We start from the raw sequence: 18,945 nt of genomic DNA, 5'->3' as shown, positions 1-18,945 counted from the left end.
GCTGGCTTATTCCACAAATGGTGACAGCAGCCAGTCTGGGCCAGTTCTCCTAAGTGAGTAGCGAGGGCCTGAATACTTGGGCGTCTTCTGCCTTTCCTGCTGGTGTATTGGCAGGAAGCTGAGTCAGAAACAGAGTAACTGAACCGCCCAACATGGACTGCCAGTGAGGCGAGCTGCAGCTTAACCCATTGTACCACATTGCCAGCGCTTTGTGTGGATTTATTTGTTCTTAAAATCTGCTGTTTTTTATTTTTTAACAAAGATTTATTTATTTACTGGAAAGACAGATGTACAGAGAGGAGGAGAGACAGAAAGGAAGATCTTCCATCCAATGATTCACTCCCCAAGTGGCTGCAATGGCCGGTGCTGCGCCGATCCGAAGCCAGGAGCCAGGAACTTCTTTCCAGGTCTCCCATGCGGGTACAGGGTCCCAAGGCTTTGGGCGGTCCTTGACTGCTTTCCGAGGTCACAAGCAGGGAGCTGGATGGGAAGTGGAGCTGCCGGGATTAAAACCGGCACCCATATGGGATCCCAGAACGTTCAAGGCGAGGACCTTAACCCGCTATTGCGCCGGGCCCAAAATCTGCTTCTTAAATTTAGCTTTGGATGATTGGAGAAAGGAGAGGATTTTTTTTTCCCTTTTTTTTTTTTTGTTCTCTACCAAGAAGTTGTTGGTTAGAGCAATGTCCTGGCAGTAAATAGTGTATCTCAGGATTTGGGAAAATGTGTTGCATAAAAATTCTGCTGTAAAAATAGTGGTTAGGTTTCCATTCTGTAATAAAAATGGTAAATAATGCCTTAGGTGTATCTCATTAACATTTATATCGTTTTGACACTTTCAGACCAGATCATCAGATGCTCATTCCTCGGGATCTTCAGATGCACATGTGAGTAGCAAAGGCAGTGTGTGTGTGTGTGTGTGTGTGTTTTAATTCTTTTATTTTGGTAATCTTACATAGTTGATTAGGGCACAAGGGGTCAAGGGCTACAGGAAAGTGGGTAAGACCATTGTTTCCACATTTTGTTGTTGTTTATATTTTATATAAAAGCTTACATAGTTGATAAGGGTACAAAGGGTCAAGGGCTTCAAGGAAAATGTGTAAGACCATTGTTTCCACACTAATATCATTTTCCCTTGTATCTGGGGTCAGGGGAGAAACAAAGGGAAAAGCCCCACCTGCAACGTCCCACCCATTCCAGGTCCCCATGTGAGACATGCTCCGAGGGTCCTGCTCAAGCAGTTTTGATAGTTCAACAGTTCTGAATTGCTGCCAGTCTCGCCATTCCAAGCATGATGAAATCTATTCAGAATCCACTGGCTGACATAGTCTCTTCATGGTTGGGGTTCTGAGATCAGCAGTTCAGTTGAAGGGATCTCCAAAGAAACTTCGTCTGAGGTGATCCCAGACCTGATTTTTGTGTGTGCTTGCCAGTACATGGTCTAGCACCGTCCGTCGCCCCAATCAGCTTATGTACTTGCTGGTCATTGCAATTGCTGGGTCAGTTCTGTTTCCAGCCCTTTCTTCCACTGGAACCAATGGGTGTAACCAGTGGGTATTGCAGTCCAGCCCAATCCTGCCCACTTCATACTTGACCCTCATGCAAACCAGTGGGAGCTGCAGCCTAGTTGGGGCAACTCCCCATAACTCCTACCAGGCCTGCCCTCTACCCTGGTTCCCATGCTTGCCACTATGTACCACAGACTTGTTCAGTCTGTCCCACATCCCATTTAGCTCTCGTACTTGTCAGTGGGCATTGAAGCCTAGTTCAACCCAACCAACCCTACTATCCAACCCACACACATACTGGCTGGTGCCTTTTTGGCTAGCCACCCTTGACCCATCCTGGTTTTCATGCTCTCCAGTGGGAGTGGTAACCCAAGAGGGAGGTGCCCACTATTTCCCTACTAGGCCACTCCCACTCCTGGATTATGCACTCTCCAGGTGGTTCTGGAGTTTAACTTGACAGATTTAGCCCCCAGTGCCAGCCTCTGCCAGCTGATGCTGCGGCAAAGCCCAACCAACCCTCACCCACTCTAATTTTTGCTTGCACCAGTCAGAACAGTCAGCCCAACCTGACTTTTCTCTGATCTAGCTCACATGAGGCCCACAGGTATTGTAACCCTGCCTAGTCTGGTCTGCCCCATCTCAACTCAATGTTTTCGGTGGGAGTGGTTGTCCAGCAGAGGAGCCCACATTCCCCCTGCTGGCTTTGCCCCCTCCCTCCCTGGTTCTCATGTGTGCTGTTTGGGCGCTGTGGCCACATCTGGTATGGCTCACCTCACCTTGGCATTCCATAATGTGCACTGGTTTGTGTCACAACCGAACCTGGCCCGACCCACACTCTATTCTGGTGCTTGGATTCACCAGCAGGTGATGTGAACTGGTTCAGCCTGGTCTGCCCCTAACCTATGCCAAATGTATGCCAGTGGGTATCTTTCTCTGGCCTGGTCTGGGTTGCTCCCTATTGTGGTTCTTGTGCTCACCTGCAGGGACTGTGTCCTGACAGAGGAATTTCCCAAGCTCCTCCATCAGATCCTCTCCCTCTGCCAGATCTTGCGTGTACTGGTGGGTCCATGGGCCAGCCCTCCTTGCTGGCCTTCAATCCATTCTGGTTCTTACTGTTGGATGTTTCAGCCCAGCCAAGGCTTGTCCATACCCAGACACTGCTCACACATGGCTCAGTAGGGGCAGAGACCCAGCCTAGTCAGTTCTACATCTACCCAGGTTCTCCAAAGTCCCAGGTGGTACTGGTGTCTAGCCCAGGTTAGTGCGCCCAGCCCCAGTCTACACTTGTGCCAAGGGAGATTGCAGCCATATCCAGACCAGAACACAGCCCCACTCCAGCCCCCACACCCTCCCATGGGAATCCCAACCCAGCAAGGGTGTACTCTCACAGCTCCCCAACCAAGTCTATTCCCAGCCCTAGATTACATGTGTGCCAGTGGTTGCTCTGACCCAGTTGGCTTAGCCCCTCACCTGTCTCAGCCTTTGCCTTCGATGCTGTGCTGTAGTATCCCTGCCTCATGCAGACCAGTTGGTGTAAGAGCCTAGGTCAGAATGACATGTGTTCCATTCTGATTTCTGTTCTTTTTTGTGAGTTGAGGTTTGCTCGGCCCTGCCCGGTCCGCCCCCTTCCAGTTGCAGCTCAGCCCACCCCACATCCTGTTTTAGGATGCACATTCGGGTGCTGCTGCCTTGACCTGCCCAGACTGTTGTTGGTTCCTTTACCCATAAGTGATGGCAGGTTCCATGGTCACACCTAGCTCAGCCCATCACCACCCCAGCTTGTGAGCTAACCAGTGGGACTTGTATTTCCACAGGGTTTGGCCCACACTTCCCCCACAGAATCTACCCCTGATCTGGTTCTCTCGCATGCTGGTTAGTGTCTTGACCTTGCCAAGTGTGACCTGTCCACTGTTCCACCACTCAGTCAGGTACTGGTACCTAGCCCTGCCACACAGGTCTCCATCCATAGCTTTCATGTGGCAGTCAGTGATGCTCTATGCCAACAGCCCATCTCAGGATTCCCATTTGGGCTGGTGAATCAGTCTGGCCCAAATAGATCTTGTGGACTCTCCCCTCCAAACCACCAGGTCTCAGTCCCCACGCTTGCCAGAAAGTTCTGTGACCCCGTTGCTGGGAATCACCCAGAATTCATCCCTCACCTACACTCACACTGGCCTTATCCATGGATGTCCCTAGGCAGCAATTACATATCCTAAAAACCTCAGAGCTCACCACAGGGTGGCTAGCAGACAGAGCCTGGCACCACTTGCTGTGCTAGTTGCCCAAAGCCTAGGACTCGATCACCATTTGGCGGTAGTGACCTTGCCCAAGTTCCTAGCATTGGGTCCGGCCTGGCTGGGGCACCCCCCACAGCCGCCACACTGCAGGGAGCTGCTTTTGCCCCAACCCCATGGCCAAACCTTTGTGTTTTTTCCTTAAAGTTTAATTTCTCTAAAAATAAATACTAATGAGAAATATTAGAGACAGAGAACAAAGGAATATGGGTGGTAGTCCTCTGATTACTCCCTGAATGTCTGTGCTGGGGGGACAGGAGGGAAACTGGGCACTCAGCCCAGGTGTTCCTGAGTGGACTGGACTGCAGGGGTCCAGCTGCTGAGCCTGCTGTCTCCTAGGGTGCACATTAGCAAGTTGTTGCAGCTGGGAGCATAGCTGGGCTTCAGGCAATCCAATGTGGAGTGGTAGTGTCCCAGTGAGCATCTTAATTGCTAGACCAAATGCTAATCCCATGCATATGATTTTACTTAATAAATAGTTATATTTGCCTTTTAACTTGTAACCCCTCTTACTTTTATGAGTTAGCCCTCTCAGATTAGACGTTTAATATGTATATTTCTTCTTAGAAATTGTTTATAAAATTTGTATGCACATAGAATGTATATAAGTATTTGTATATACTTAGAAAGTCACTATGATTGCAGTATGGACATTCTTTCCCACTGTGTGATCTGCTTGTTGGAAATCGCTGCAAGTCAGCTGGCATGGCTCTAATCTGTCCTTTATAATGTCAGGATGTAGACATCATGACGCTCCCCAGTGAGGGCGTACAGTTACTTAGTAAGCTACTTTTCAGTTAATGGTCTATGTGTTTGTTGTTGTTGTTAAGCTCTTTTGCTTTTGAGTAATACTGCAATAAATACTCTATTTTTAAGGTTTATTTATTATTTGGAAGGCAGGTTTTTATGGAGGGAGACATCTTCCATCTGCTTGTTCACTCCTCAAATGACCACATGGCCAGTACTGAGCTGATTCAAAGCTGGTAGCCAGGAGTTTTTTCCTGGCTTCCCGCATGGGTGCAGGATCCCAAGTCCCTGAGCCATCTTGTGTTGCTTTTCCAGGCCGTGAGCAGAGAATTGCATTCAGAGTAGCAGCTGGGACACATGAGCTGGTGCCCATATGGGATGCTGGCCCTTGCAGGTGGAGAGTTATCTTAAAAAAAAAAGCGGTTGAGAGAAACTTGAGTTAATAAATGAAACTGATTGCTTTTTTTCATGGAATACTGTTTGTATTTGAAGAAGTGGCTGACAAACTCATTAATTCAGGCTTGAGTATTTGGCAGGTGTTTTCTTGCAAAGAAAATATGAACATGCCGCTGCAAGAACTAACTCTTGCCAGAACAAATTTGAGCTTTCAAGGACAAGTTAGAATTGTGGAAAAGTTGATCCGTAAGGACTTTTCTAATGAAACTGATGGTGACACTATAAAGAGTGTGACTTCTGTTAATATGTGAAGAATCCTGATGTTTAGACACTGGACTATGTCCTGTTTTCAACACTGTAGTATTTTATTTATTTATTTGCATTTCTTGAAGACGGATGCATCTGGACCCTCAGATGGTGATGTGCCAAGTCGTACACGGCCTAAGAGCCCGAGAAAACATAATTATAGGAATGAAAGTACCCGTGAAAGCGTTAATGATTCTTCTCATCAGAATCTCTCCAAAGTGAGTATTGATAAAGCTAAGATTCATTCATGACTCTCATTTGTTCCTGAAGTGTCTGATTTTACTTTAAAAACCAAGGAGCAATTTGGAAAGTAGACAGAGAAAGCAAACAAGAGACCTTCATCTCCTGGTTCACTGCCCCAGTAGCTGCAGTGTGGGACTGCGGCAGGCTGCAGCCAGGAGCCTGGACCTCTGTTCGGGTCTCAGCAACGTCTGCTGCTGTTTTCCCGGGCCTGTGAGTAGGAGCTGGAGCACGAGTGGGACATAGATGGAACTGTTCAGATTACAGTGTTTGTATTTGATAAACATTCCTGCTTTTTAAGTTTCTGAATTGGACAGTTTAGTGGACTGCTAAAGGTCTATAGCCAGTTTAGTTAGGTTTTATTTGAGATGGATTTTGTTTCTAACTTATATAAATGAAAGTTTTGGTTTTTTTTTTTAAGATTTATTGATTTTTATTGCAAAGTCAGATATACCTTCTGTCCGATGATTCACTCACTCTCCGAGCGGATGCAGTGGCTGGAATCCAGGAGCCTCTTTTGAGTCTGCATGCGCGTGCAGGGTCCCAAGGCTTTGGGCTGGCCTTAGCTGCTTTCCCAGGCCACAAGTGCGGAGCTGGATGAGAAGTGCAGCCACCGGGATTAGAACCAGCAGTCATATGGAATCCTGGCACATTCAGGGCGAGGACTTTAGTAGTCCAGGCTACTGTGATGGACCCATAAATGGAAACTTTTTAAAGATACAACTTTTTTTTACATGTTGAATATCCCTTAATTGCAATATTTAAATCAGAGTGTTTTGGATTTTTTTAGATTTCGGAATATTTGCATTTATACAGTGAAGTATCTTGAGGATATAACCTAACAAAAATAGTTTTATGTTTCTTAATATACTATTCAAATGTCTGGCAGTAATTCTCTGCGATGTTGTAGTGTACCTGCGTTTTGACTGGCCTGTCACAAGAGATCAAAGTGTAGAATTTTCCTCTTTATCACATTAACTCTTTTTTTTTTTTAAAGATTTATTTTATTTTTATTGGAAAGGCAGATATACAGAGAGGAGAGACAGAGAGGAAAATCTTTCGTCTGATGATTCACTCCCCAGGCAGCCGCAACGGCTGGAGCTGAGCCAATCTGAAGCCAGGAACCTCTTCCGGATCTCCCACGTGGGTGCAGGGTCCCAAAGCTTTGGTTCGTCCTCGACTGCTCTCCCGGGCCACAGGCAGGGAGCTGGATGGGAAGTGGGGCTGCCGGGATAGAACCGGCGCCCATATGGGATCCCGGGCGTGCAAGGCAAGGACCTTAACCACTTGCGCCATCGCCATCGTGCCGGGCCCCACTTTAACTCTTGAAACATTGTAGCTTTTGAATTTTTATATGAGGGATGTCTCAGGCTTATCAAAAATTAGGTGATACAGTTTTACTTGGGCTGAGGTGTATGACACTGTAGGTAATAATATTCTTAAAATAGAAAATGAAATTATGTTTGTAAGTTCCAACCTTACCTGGCAAGGGAGATGCCCTGATCACTGAATGGCTTTCTCAGGGTGAGGCTGACTCATTGCACTCTGCATATGAAGAAACTTGACTGATAATTGGTAGTGGGGACTGTGTTCACACTCTCCCCTGGGTGGGGGGAACCTTTAAAAAAAAATGTGATTTCTGGTATCTGAAACTGGAGTTAAAGCTCATAGATTCCTACTACTGGACCCTGGACATGTCTGGATTCCTCTTCGTGTTGGAAGTTGTTTCCTCTCATTGCTTTGCCTGGTAACTTCTGTATTTTCCCTCTCAGATGCTTTCATTCTTGTTCTGAACTTGAGGCCTGTTTCTTTTCTGTTTCTATGAATTTTTAATGACCTGTCATTGACCTTTAGCTAACCCACAAAGACCTTTAATGAATATTTATCGTAGCCGAGCCTAAGACAGGCTTATAGTAGACTTGATTTTCTTTTACAGAAAGATTTTTAAAGAATGATCTGTTTTAAAAATTGTTATTAACTGAGGTAGATTGTTGTAGTTGAAGTTAAGAATGTATGTAAAGGTATGATTCTCATTTTTCGTAGCCTCTTCTAGAAAATAAACTTAAAGCATTCAGTATTGGAAAGATGAGTACAGCTAAACGAACTTTAAGTAAGAAGGAACAAGAGGAATTAAAGAAAAAGGTAATACTTAAATCATTTTTTACTTTGGGTGAATGGTAATTTCATAAATATAGTTCTGCTATATTTGTCTTTGTCAAATTGTTCATAAAGATAGGGACATTTTGCATCCCTGTCAACTCGGTATACAAGTGGTTGTTTTCCTCATTGCCTTGTAGAAAATATTATTGAAGGAGTTTTGTTTGGTAGGTGAAAAATGGTATCTCAGGGTAGTTTTTAATTTTCATTTATCTTATGATTTGGTTTTTGTTTTCTGTGAACTGCTCTTGTCTTAACCGTATTATATCTAAAACACTCTGGTACATGGTGCAGTGTTTTTTTTTTTTTTTTTTTTTCTAGTTTGTCAATTGTATTTTTATTTTGTGTCTGGTGTTTTCCTTGCAGAAACCATTGTTGTGTCATTCACTTTTCCTTTTTTCCCCTGTAATTGCTAGTTTTTCGGTCAAGATTTTTTCCACTTGTAATTTATAAAGAGATGTGGTCATATTTTCTTCCAGTGTGGTTTCATTTTCAAGAAAATTTAATGTAATTGACTATTTTTGATATTCCCCTTTTTTGAATGCTAAATTTCCATATGCTGTTCACTTTTTGCCTTTATTTTCTGTACTGTGTCCTTTGACTTTTTGTTCATGCATGCTTTGGAATATTTAAAATATCCATAATTGGAAATGCCAAGATTGTTTTAAGCTGCTTTTCTTTGGTGTCACCTCTGAAGTAGGCATCACTGCTACAACTTCTGATTCTTGTCTTTGGTTTGAAAGTAGCTCTTTATATTCACAAAGTCACCAGAATTGGTAAAAATTAAAAGTGTTAAGTAGACTTTTCTGTAAATATAATCAATTTTTAATATAACTTGTAAGTCTATACAAGGTCAGTCTTTCCTGATATCACAAATTATCTGAAGAGGAAAATAGCTTTTCCTAGTTTCAGTGTTTAATATCTATTTAGAATTAGGTGTTGTTATTTTTTTTTTTTTTTGAGACTGCTTAATTTGGAAAAGGAGGCGTTTTCCTTTACATTATTTTTAATGAATTTAACCTTATGTGCAGTAACTTTATATTATGATTGATACTTTCCTGTATATTTAGGAGGATGAAAAGGCAGCTGCTGAGATTTATGAAGAATTCCTTGCTGCTTTTGAAGGAGGTGATGGTAATAAAGTAAAGACCTTTGTGCGAGGAGGTGTTGTTAATGCAGCTAAAGGTAGGTGTTAGCCTTGCCCTGGGTTGGGTGACTCCGTAGATAATTAAGGAGGAAGGTGGTTCTTTGGGCTTTTGTGTTTGCTTTCTGTCAGCACCCTCTAGTGGTTACATTAATTAGCCAAGTAAATGACCAAATGTGGATTGATGGGATGTTACGACTAGATAACGGTGATTTTGTACCTTTGCTTTGGGGTTTCAGGATGGCTGAACATTTTGCAGTATGTTTAATATAGTTCATAGTTTTACTATAAAATAAATGTTTGAATTTTTGTGGGTAAGGCAGTATATTTGTGTTTAATTTCGTATCTTTCAGTGTTGATAGGTCTTAATACTAAAAAATATCAACTGATTTGTGTTAGTTTTACAAAGTGAAGAAAAACAAGTAATGTGAAAATAGTTTTGAAGCTTAATATTTTAAATTGCAGAAGAACATGAAACAGATGAAAAAAGAGGTAAAATTTATAAGCCATCTTCAAGATTTGCAGATCAGAAGAATCCTCCAAATCAGTCATCCAATGAAAGACCACCATCACTTCTTGTAATAGAAACCAAAAAACCTGTAAGTCATACTTAGTAATTGGAGATTTATGTTCAGAGATGACACTACCAATGGCAGTTTTTAATCAGGATACTGGCACTGTGAGTAGGACTTTGATCTATTTATTTTTTAATCAGGAGTAAATTTTTAGTTTTAATGCTTTCTATCCCAGTAATGTACTTGGATGAGAAATAATAAAGTAGAAGACGGACTTTTTTTATGCTCTTTGGAGCAGTGTTTATTTGCTGCTACTACTAACTGTACATATCCTACAAGTCAAAACAAGCTGTGTTTAGGTACAAATGTAAACTGTTTAGGGTAAAAATATGAAATGATGTGACTGTTTTTAAGCAGTCTGAACAGAGGTATTTAAATTGTAGTATTGATTTCATAGGACAGTTTTGGAAGTCACTGACAAATAGTGATATTGCCTTTAAAAAATTAGATATTTATGTGAAAGGCTGGGGGAAGGGTTCAAAGAAGGAGATATGGATAAGGAGACTATCCACCTGCCGGTTTGCTTCCCAGGTGTCTGCTACACCTGAGGCTGGGCCAGACTGGGGTTTGCTGGGAAGTCAGTCCTGGTCTCCCACGTGAGGATCAGGTGGCAGGGAGGGAATTGCTTGAGCTGAAATGTGCCTCCCAGTTTGTGCGCTAATAGAAATCTGAAATCGGGTCCAGAACTGTGGCTTGAGCTGAGGCCTCCTGCCATGTCCCAAGATGGCTTGTAGCATCTAATGTAGCCACAAATCACTGCCAATACATCATCTTGTAATTACTGTGAGTTGTGAAAAAAATGATTCTTGTGAGATTTTTGTAGGGGATGATAGATATGAGGCTGAAATATGGTTGTATTCACTAGTGAGGCTGATCTTTTGTGATTTTTAAGATGGTTCTGAAAGCAACTTCTTAATAGCTTTACTGACATACATTTCACATATTACACTTAGGACTATTGGATAATTTTTCCCTATACTAAGAGTTGTCCAGGAATTACTACATAATTTCAGAACATTTTTATCATTCTTGAAAGAAACCCTATGTTCATAATGGATCCTCTTTACAACCACTCATCTATTTTCTTTCTCTTTTGATATAACTTCTGGACATTCTGTACACATAGAGTCATGTAATATGTGATCTTTGTGTCTCAATTTTTTACTTGGCATAATTCTTCAAAATTCACCCCTGTGGCATGTATCAGGACTTCATTCCTTCTTGTGGTTGAAGAATACTCCATTTTATGGATGGTACTTTGCTATTCATTATCTGAAGGACATTTGATTTATTTCAACTATAAGACTTGCAACTATAAATGTGTATGAGCTCTTGTGTGTACAAATGTTTTCATTTCGGTAAATGTACACAGAGATACTTTGTGTGGCGCAGGTGTTGTGGTGGAGAGGGTTAAGTGGCTGCCTGTGATACTAGCATCTCATTTTAAACCACCAGTTGAGTCCTGAATGCACTGCCTCAGATGTAGCTCCCTGCTAAAGTGCTTGGGAAAGCAGCAAAAAATAGCCTAAGTACCTGGGCCCTGCCCCCCACGTGGGAGACCTGGATGGGGTTCCTGGCTCCTGGCTTCTGCCCGGACTAGTTCTGGCCATTGCAGCCATTTGGGAAATGAAGCAGCACAGGAAAGATCTTTCCTTTCTACCCACCTCCTCTCTTTGTCTTCTTTCCTCCTCCCTTGCTTCCTCTTTCAACATAAATAAATACAAGTTTACTGTGGTGACAAGAACTTTTAAAATTTGTGCTAGGTTTTCATAATAAGCATTATCCACAAGCCTTTTGAAGGTCCTTGTATACTTGAGTGGCACCTGACATGTGCCAAAGAAAAGTTAAATTCCATGTATGTCTTTTTAAAGTATCTGTACATAGCTGCAATTGGAATTGCTGGTTAGCATGGTGACTGTATGTTTAAAATCTTGAAACTGACACACTGTACCAGTTATTTTCCACTGTTTGCCTTTAATCCTAAGCGATAATAGGAGGTTTCTATTTTCCCGTCATCAACTTTTTTTTGTCATTTTTGTTACACTTCATTGTGGCTTTGATTTGCACACCTGTAAGATGAGCATCTTTTTATGTTTATTGTTCAGATTTTATTTTTTGGAGAAATGTATTCAAGTTGTTGGCCTGTTTTTAAGTTGGGCTTTTTATTGTTGAGTTTTAACATCAGTTTACATGTTCTGGAGAAGTTTCTTTTCAGCTATATTATATTTTCAAGTGTTTTCTTCCTCCCTGCTTCCTTCCTTCCTTTGTTCCTTCCTTCTGCTGGTTAACTTTCAGATGGCTGTTGAAACAGCTAGTGCTGGTTTGGGAGCTGGGAACTCCGTCCAGTTCTTGTGTGTGGGTGGTGGAAACCCAGTCACTTGAATCATTGGCGCTGCTTTCTGGACGGATTGTTGGGGAAGCTGGAGTTGAGAGTTGGAGCTGGGAATAGAATCCAGGCATTCTGATGCGGGACATGGGCTTTCTTGACTCGGCTAACTGTACTCTCCTGCATTTTCTTGATTGAAGTGTAGGAATATTTTATAGCTTTTGGTGTAATAGCTAGGCAGTCATGACCAGGGCAAGATGATGAAGATTCATTACTGTTTTTCTATAAGTGCTTTATGATTTTAGCTTTTATATTTAGGCCTGTGAACCATTTTGAGTTAATTTTTGTGTGTGGTCTGAAATAAGTCCTTTCATTCTTACTCACATCTTATTATTTAATTGTCCCAGCATCATTTGTCAAAAACGTATTTCTCAATTGAATTACCTTGGCTTAAAAAAAATAATTTAGATAGCAGAGTTAGGAGAGAGATATACACAGAATCTTTTATCCATTGGTTCACTTTCCAAATGGCTACAAATGAAGCCAGGAGGCCAGAGCTTCATCCGAATATCTTCATGCATGTTGGGGCCCAAGTACTTTGAACATCACCTGTACCCTTTCCCAGGCATATTAGTAGGGAGCTGAATCAGATGTGGAGCATCTGGGATTTGAACCAGTGTCTATGTGGGATGCTGGCATTGCATTAGCGTGGTATGGCATAACACTAGTCCCACCTTGACATTTTTAAAAGAGAGATTCTAAAGGTGGATTTAGCAGCAGGTTTTTAAAAAATGAATTTATTAATACATTAGTTTGTTAGCACTAGAAGTAGTTTTAAAGGGGTATTCAAGGCTATTACTCAATGATTCAGTAATTCTTAACTTTGTAAGACACAGCATCCATTTTTGTTAGGTGTTGCTAGCAGTAATGTTACATTTCCCTTTAGAAGCTTGATGTTTCTTAATCTTTCCCTTATTCCCCAGCAGCCCCACTGTCAGGCTTTTGGGAAGATAAAAGTTAGTGGCTCCTTTAAGACAACTGATTGTCATTTTAATGACTTACTTAAATAATTTATTTGGGGGTACCAGGAAGAGAAATTCAATGACAGACATGTCCTTTTTACTTAAAAATTGGGATTGACAATGATTTTAAAATGATCTTACTTTTGAGCCATTAGTTTTGTTTAACATTCCCTTGTTTAAAGTATAACTTGTCATATCCTTCATAGCCATTGAAGAAGGGGGAGAAAGAAAAGAAAAAAAGCAATTTGGAACTCTTCAAAGAAGAGTTGAAACAGTAAGTTTCATCATGGAGAGTTACTATCCTAGGTTTGTGACAGTTACAGATTCAGGTATGAAGAATGTGTTATCAGCTAGTTATTAACCAGCTTGTTGCAGAAGTTGTTTTAGATATTCTGATAATATTTTTGTGGGGTATGTTAGAAGTGAATTAACATTCAGTTCAGTGTTAAGTTTGTATTATATGAATCCAGTTGATTAATGTCCTGTGATTTGTTTCCAGTGGTAGCAGTATATTCACTGTCATGGGGTATAAGGAGTGAATAAACTTTGCAATTAAAACGATCAGTTTTTATAATGTTGATTTCTGCCTCATCTTAAAAATGGTCTTTATTTTCCATTGCTAGGATGGTATCATCAGAAATTTGCTAGAGGCTCTCTTGTAGCTAAGGGGCTCCCTAATCATGGTTGTCAGTATTGGTAACCAGTAACTTGAAAGTATGTGAAGTTACATGAAAAACTCTTAGTGTGTATGAACAAATTGTGGCTTGTTTTTGGTAATTATAAGTATTTTTAACAGAATTCAGGAAGAGCGTGATGAGAGACATAAAACAAAAGGCAGGTTAAGTCGATTTGAGCCTCCTCAGTCAGATTCGGATGGTCAGCGTCGTTCTAGTAAGTGACATTACTTTAGTATGTATGATTGTGATTCGTTATTCTAAAAACTAAGAGTTTTTCTCTTTTCCTTCTTTTAAGTGGATGCGCCTTCAAGAAGAAATAGATCATCTGGTGGTAATACAGTTTTTTGCTTTTTTTAACTAATAAATTGTCCAAACTTTGTATTTTGGAGGTTATAATTGTTTTTTCTTTACTCTAGTTCTTGATGATTATGCTCCTGGCTCACATGATGTAGGCGATCCAAGCACTACTAATTTATACCTTGGAAACATTAATCCACAGGTAATATTTAGGAAAGTAAGATGAATATTAGCTCTATGTTTTATGCTGTTGAAAGCAAGCTGTTTTGTATTCAGTAAAAAAGCCAGAATTCAAAGTTGTAGGTAGTTTTTAAAATTGTCTTGTAAACTAAAGACTTAATGGTGTGACCTAAAATCGTTCTCCCACTGATTCAGCAAGACTTGTTTTATCTTTCATTAACTGGAATGTATTTTAAATCAGAAGTGGCTTTACTTTTCTGCTGTCTGGAACCAGTGGTGGATCGTGGTGTTTTGAGATTAACTCCAACTTATCATAGCTTGTTTTCTTATGGAGTCTTTCCTCACTTCAGTATGGTTAGTTTTATTGCAGAGGTGGTAGTGGTTGACTCATACTCTTTTAAAATAATATACTCTTTCTAAAGTTATATATTTGCTCTCTCCTTTGATGGTTGCTGAAAAAAGAAAGATAGTTAGAATCTTTTTTCTTGTTGCTTGTTGTTGACAAATATCTTCCTGCTTGACTTAAATGTGTGTAATTAGCTAATAACTAAACTGCTTGAACAATGCTGCTAAAAATCTAAACATCATCACTGGAAGAACAGTTTATTTAGAACCTAGGGTCGTTAAATACAAGAGTTGGAATGGCTTTTGTGAGCTACTTGAGTGATCTTGATAGTTCTGAGATGTTGGCCTCCTTGCACCAAGGTTGAGAAAATCTTTCCAAGGTCTGTTAGTTGACAAAGTTTACCATAGTGCATTCACAAACCCAAGGACATGCTGCAGAACTTGGTCAGGAGAATAATCCAACCTGTTGTGCATTCTGTCCTCTGACAAGGCGCTCATTGTCGCCTGCTAGCCTAGATGAGCGGACTGTCATGTCCTTCAGGTGCATCTGGGCGTGCTGTCCACCACACAGGCATCAGCATGAGTGAAGAGACCCAGTCCTGATACATGCACTCCAAGGTCTGACTACACATCCTGTGATTTTCCCTGTGGCAGGGTCTGAGTCCAGTGGTCCAGTTGAGAAGTTCCCCAAGAAACCTTGTCTGGGATGACCTTAGACTTGACTCTGGTGTGTGCCAGTCAGTGCAAGGTCAGGTGTAGTTTGTCAGCTGTACTAGCGGATGCAGCTGCCTGGTCAGTTCCTGCATCTTACGCGAACCGATGAGTACTATGGCCCAGCCCAGCCAGCCAACCAGCCGGCCACAGACCCGATTCTCACTATAGCAGCAGGTGCTGCAGCCTAGTCAGGGCGACCTCCAATAGCCCTCACCAGGCCCACGCCCAGCCCCCGTTTTTGACTCTTGTGTGTGCCAGCTAGTGCAGAGTCAGGTGTGGTTTTTCAGCTGTTCCAGCTACACACTTACTGGTGGATGCAGCTACCTGGTCATCTCACCTCAGCACCGTATCTTAACCAGTAGGTGCTGCAGCCTAGCCTAGCCCATTCAACCTGCCACAAACCTGATCCTCATGCCATACCAGTAGCTGCTGCAACCTAGTTGGGACAACCCCCCAAAACCTCATTTAGGCCCACCCCCAATACTGGTTTTAGTGTGTGTTAGCCTCTGCTATGTCCTAGCTCAGACCAACCTGTGTCCCAATTGGCTCTTATGCACACCTGTAGGTGCTACAGTTTGGCTCAGCCAGACCCACCCCAGACCTAGCCCTCATGTATATTGACAGGTGCTACTGTCTTGTCCATGCTGGTCTTCCTATATCTCTGGTTCTTATGCTGACTGGCTATAGGTATAGTTTAGCTGGGGAGTCCCCACAGTTCCCCTGTCAGGCATGGATCTTAGATTTGCCAGGAGGCACTGTCGACGAACCTGACATGACAGTACTGCTATCCACAGTACAGCCTACTGTGGAGAGCTGGTGCTTCAGCTTATGCAGCTGACCCATTTAGGCTCTTGTGTATACCAGTGGGTGCAGCATCCTAGCCCAGTCTGGGCTGCCCCGTGGCCCAGCAAGGGAGTCCCCATAGTTCCCCTGCCAGGCCCTCTCCCAGCCCTGGGTCTTGTGTGTGCCAGCAGGTGCTGCGGCTAGTCTGAGATGGCCTGCTCCCAGCCCTTGGGGGTGGGTGAAGCAGCCTAGCCCAGCCTGGCCTTCCGTTAGCCCTCGTGATGTTGGCATCTTATATAGGTAAGACCGAAAGCTTCTGATAGGAAAAGATTTGTGAATTTTCCATGAGGGTAGAATTTTACCTGTATAGAGTTCCTAGTGCTTGAATGGTAGAATTAATATATTGTCCTTAATGTTATAAAAACTGCTTTGTTTTCTGTTGCATAGAATCTGTTTTCTTCCTTCCTCTACTTCATTCCTTTTCATACCAACACTGCCTTTTAATAGATGAATGAAGAAATGCTGTGCCAAGAATTTGGGAGATTTGGACCATTAGCCAGTGTGAAAATTATGTGGCCTAGAACTGATGAAGAAAGAGCAAGAGAGAGAAATTGTGGTTTTGTGGCTTTCATGAATAGAAGAGATGCTGAAAGAGCTTTAAAAAATTTAAATGGTAAGAAAGTTTTTATTGCCATTGGTAAAATTCAGACTGGTTTGATTTAAAAAAATAATAATAAAAATCATAATATGGAGAAAATGGGCCTAAAATGGAGAGGCTAAAAATTGAAAAAAAAAAAAAAATCAAGTCATCAGAAGTATTTTCTTCTATTATCAAAGTAAACTTTTTGTTTTTTTGTTTGTTTTGTCTTTTTTTTTTGTAGGAAAAATGATTATGTCTTTTGAAATGAAGTTAGGTTGGGGTAAAGCTGTACCTATTCCTCCACATCCAATATACATTCCTCCTTCTATGATGGAACATACGCTTCCCCCACCTCCTTCCGGACTGCCTTTTAACGCGCAACCTAGAGAACGGTTAAAAAACCCCAATGCTCCCATGTTACCACCACCCAAAAACAAGGAGGATTTTGAGAAGGTAATTTTAAAAGTGTACATAGGGCTGCATCTAGTTTGTAAATACTAAGTCTGTGGTAGTATTTCTTTTCAACAACTTTATAGAAAAAGTGTGTATAATTCTGTTTGACAACTCTTAAAAAAATAAATAAATGTGTTCCCTGCCTTAGCCCATGGAAACCCTGTATTGAAATACTAGGTTATATCTTTTTTTTTTTTTTTTTTTTGTCGCTATCATTCCTTTTTTGACTACTTGTTAAGTTTTTTTCCCCTTCTATGTCCAGTGTTGTAACCAGGCTTAAGTGCAGTATCTAAATTTACTTTGTTTAATATTCCCTTGTTACTTTATTGGTTAAGTGCACTGAATTAGAAAGACTCCTTAAATAGTTAAATTGTTTGGATAGCAGCTAGCTAACTTAGTTCTCAAGGTCTGAGATATTAGAATATTTGAGAGCATATGTGGATTTTTTAAAAAAGTTAACTAACCTAGTAAAAGCAAGGGTGAGTATTTCCTTTTTATTAAATATAAAACCAACCTAATTGAAAGTTATAAGAATTTGTTGGTTCTGTTATGGATTAATTACACTTAAAAATGAAAAATGACAGGGCTGGTTTTAAAGGCTTGGGAACAAAGTAGCAAACTGTATGGTCAGAAGCAAACAGTTAATGATTTCACAAATTAAAATCTTTATCTGATAATTCTCAGTGTAGTACCTATTTCAGTGCATTAGTGTGCATTCTGGCAGGAATGTTCTGATTCTTTGCATTTGGTGAACGCTTATTGTTCACTGAACACATCCATTTGCATTTATGTAATTGCTTAGTGTATAATTACTTCAAATGCAGTGATTGCCTGCAAAACTTGTGATTTAGATGTGTAGTGTTTTCAATGCATATGTATATTTTTGCTTGTTACTTGTTAACAATACTCACATATTCTATGTTTATTATCTGATGTGACTTCATATACAGACTCTGTCGCAAGCCATAGTCAAAGTGGTTATCCCAACAGAAAGGTACATGTTTTTCTTTATTATTACTGATCTAAATATAGACAATATCCCCTTCTGAATTAAAAGAAAAATGGTGTTGAGGAAAAGGTAATATCTTGACTGAGCAATGGTTTCTTTGCAGTACTTTTGGGGGTGGGTATATGAAATGTAACTAGCATTAGCGTATTTTACAATTTTATGCCATTGTCTTTTTTGTTTTTGTACTCATCAGTGTAGGGAATTTATATAGTGTTAGGTAGACTGTTAGTAGATTTAAAGTGGAGTTGATGGTCTAATAATGAGACTGTTAGCATGGGAAAAATAGGTGTTTTAAATGTTCATTTAATTTTATTTAGGTAATGTTGCAATTTGACACAGTCTGCTGTTGCTTTTTCTTGGTTCCTGAATTACCTGCATTTATATACAACTTTGGTTGAGTTCTCCTTACTGAAGACATGGTTTTGGTTTTTTCCTAATTGATTTTTTTAAGAAGAGATTTTTTTTTGGTGAAGATTTGATATCCCAGGAAGTTTTTTGCGACAACAAAGATATTTGGAATTCTTTTTATTTCCCTTTCCTTCTTTCTGTTTTCCTTTCTCAACATACTGTCATAGCAGCACTCATATTCTAGGTATGCTCTTGCTCAGTCAAGCTAAGCCTTTTCCCAAACACATGAACACAACACCGGTTGGATAATCAATGAACACAAAGAATACCAAATTCTCTTTGACATTGGCCTTGGTGAGCAACACCAGCTGAACTGTCTGCGGCAGCGGGGGACCAGGAAAACACCATGGGATGGATTGGGAGAGTATACAGTTTTTGACCAGACATTGGTACGATCAACTCCAATAAATGTGGTTTTATTATAACTGAGAGACGATAATTTTTTTGGTTGTTGTTACCCAGAGTAAGATAATTATTTTAAAATAAAATAATGCACTTTTAATATATCATCTTTTTGTACTACACTGCTTCATTCTGATAGAAAAGCCACCATTTTTTATATTAAGAAATTAAAACACACAGTCCTTAAGGAACAAGAGTGTGATTAAGTTCTTTACAAATTTTTGAATTCAAGATAGTAACAGTTAATTGTCAGATTTTGATTTTAAGTAATCATGAAACATTAAAAAATGTTTAATTAGGAAAAAATATTTTTATCAGTTAC

General features: G+C 40.8%; 1 protein-coding gene and 1 pseudogene across 5 annotated transcripts in view; both read left to right on the top strand.

The window, feature by feature from the left end:
• Positions 1 to 634: 634 nt before the first annotated feature.
• LOC121167678 (U2 snRNP-associated SURP motif-containing protein) overlaps positions 635 to 18,945 on the top strand; it is a 41,174-nt gene continuing 22,863 nt past the window's right edge. The window contains exons 1-12 of one of the 5 annotated variants that reach the window (XM_040997230.1): positions 635 to 887; positions 5,338 to 5,469; positions 7,535 to 7,633; positions 8,719 to 8,833; positions 9,258 to 9,391; positions 12,922 to 12,989; positions 13,512 to 13,606; positions 13,688 to 13,723; positions 13,809 to 13,891; positions 16,219 to 16,384; positions 16,593 to 16,804; positions 17,755 to 17,798. In XM_040997230.1, coding sequence (XP_040853164.1) covers positions 7,577 to 7,633; positions 8,719 to 8,833; positions 9,258 to 9,391; positions 12,922 to 12,989; positions 13,512 to 13,606; positions 13,688 to 13,723; positions 13,809 to 13,891; positions 16,219 to 16,384; positions 16,593 to 16,804; positions 17,755 to 17,798 — 1,010 coding nt within the window. In that variant the 5' untranslated portion in view covers positions 635 to 887; positions 5,338 to 5,469; positions 7,535 to 7,576. Of the gene's footprint in view, positions 888 to 5,337; positions 5,470 to 7,534; positions 7,634 to 8,718; positions 8,834 to 9,257; positions 9,392 to 12,921; positions 12,990 to 13,511; positions 13,607 to 13,687; positions 13,724 to 13,808; positions 13,892 to 16,218; positions 16,385 to 16,592; positions 16,805 to 17,754; positions 17,799 to 18,945 lie in introns of those variants that run through there. The other 4 variants (XM_040997229.1, XM_040997227.1, XM_040997228.1 and 1 more) reach the window with 4 other exon arrangements.
• Positions 6,966 to 7,096, top strand: LOC121167681 (annotated as a pseudogene).

This window comes from Ochotona curzoniae, unplaced genomic scaffold (genome assembly GCF_017591425.1).
Source record: "Ochotona curzoniae isolate NIBS_2020 unplaced genomic scaffold, NIBS_Ocur_1.0 patch422, whole genome shotgun sequence".
NCBI lineage: Eukaryota > Metazoa > Chordata > Mammalia > Lagomorpha > Ochotonidae > Ochotona > Ochotona curzoniae.
The sequence above is the reverse complement of the archived record's forward strand: the minus strand, read 5'-3'. Positions and strand labels throughout refer to the sequence as shown.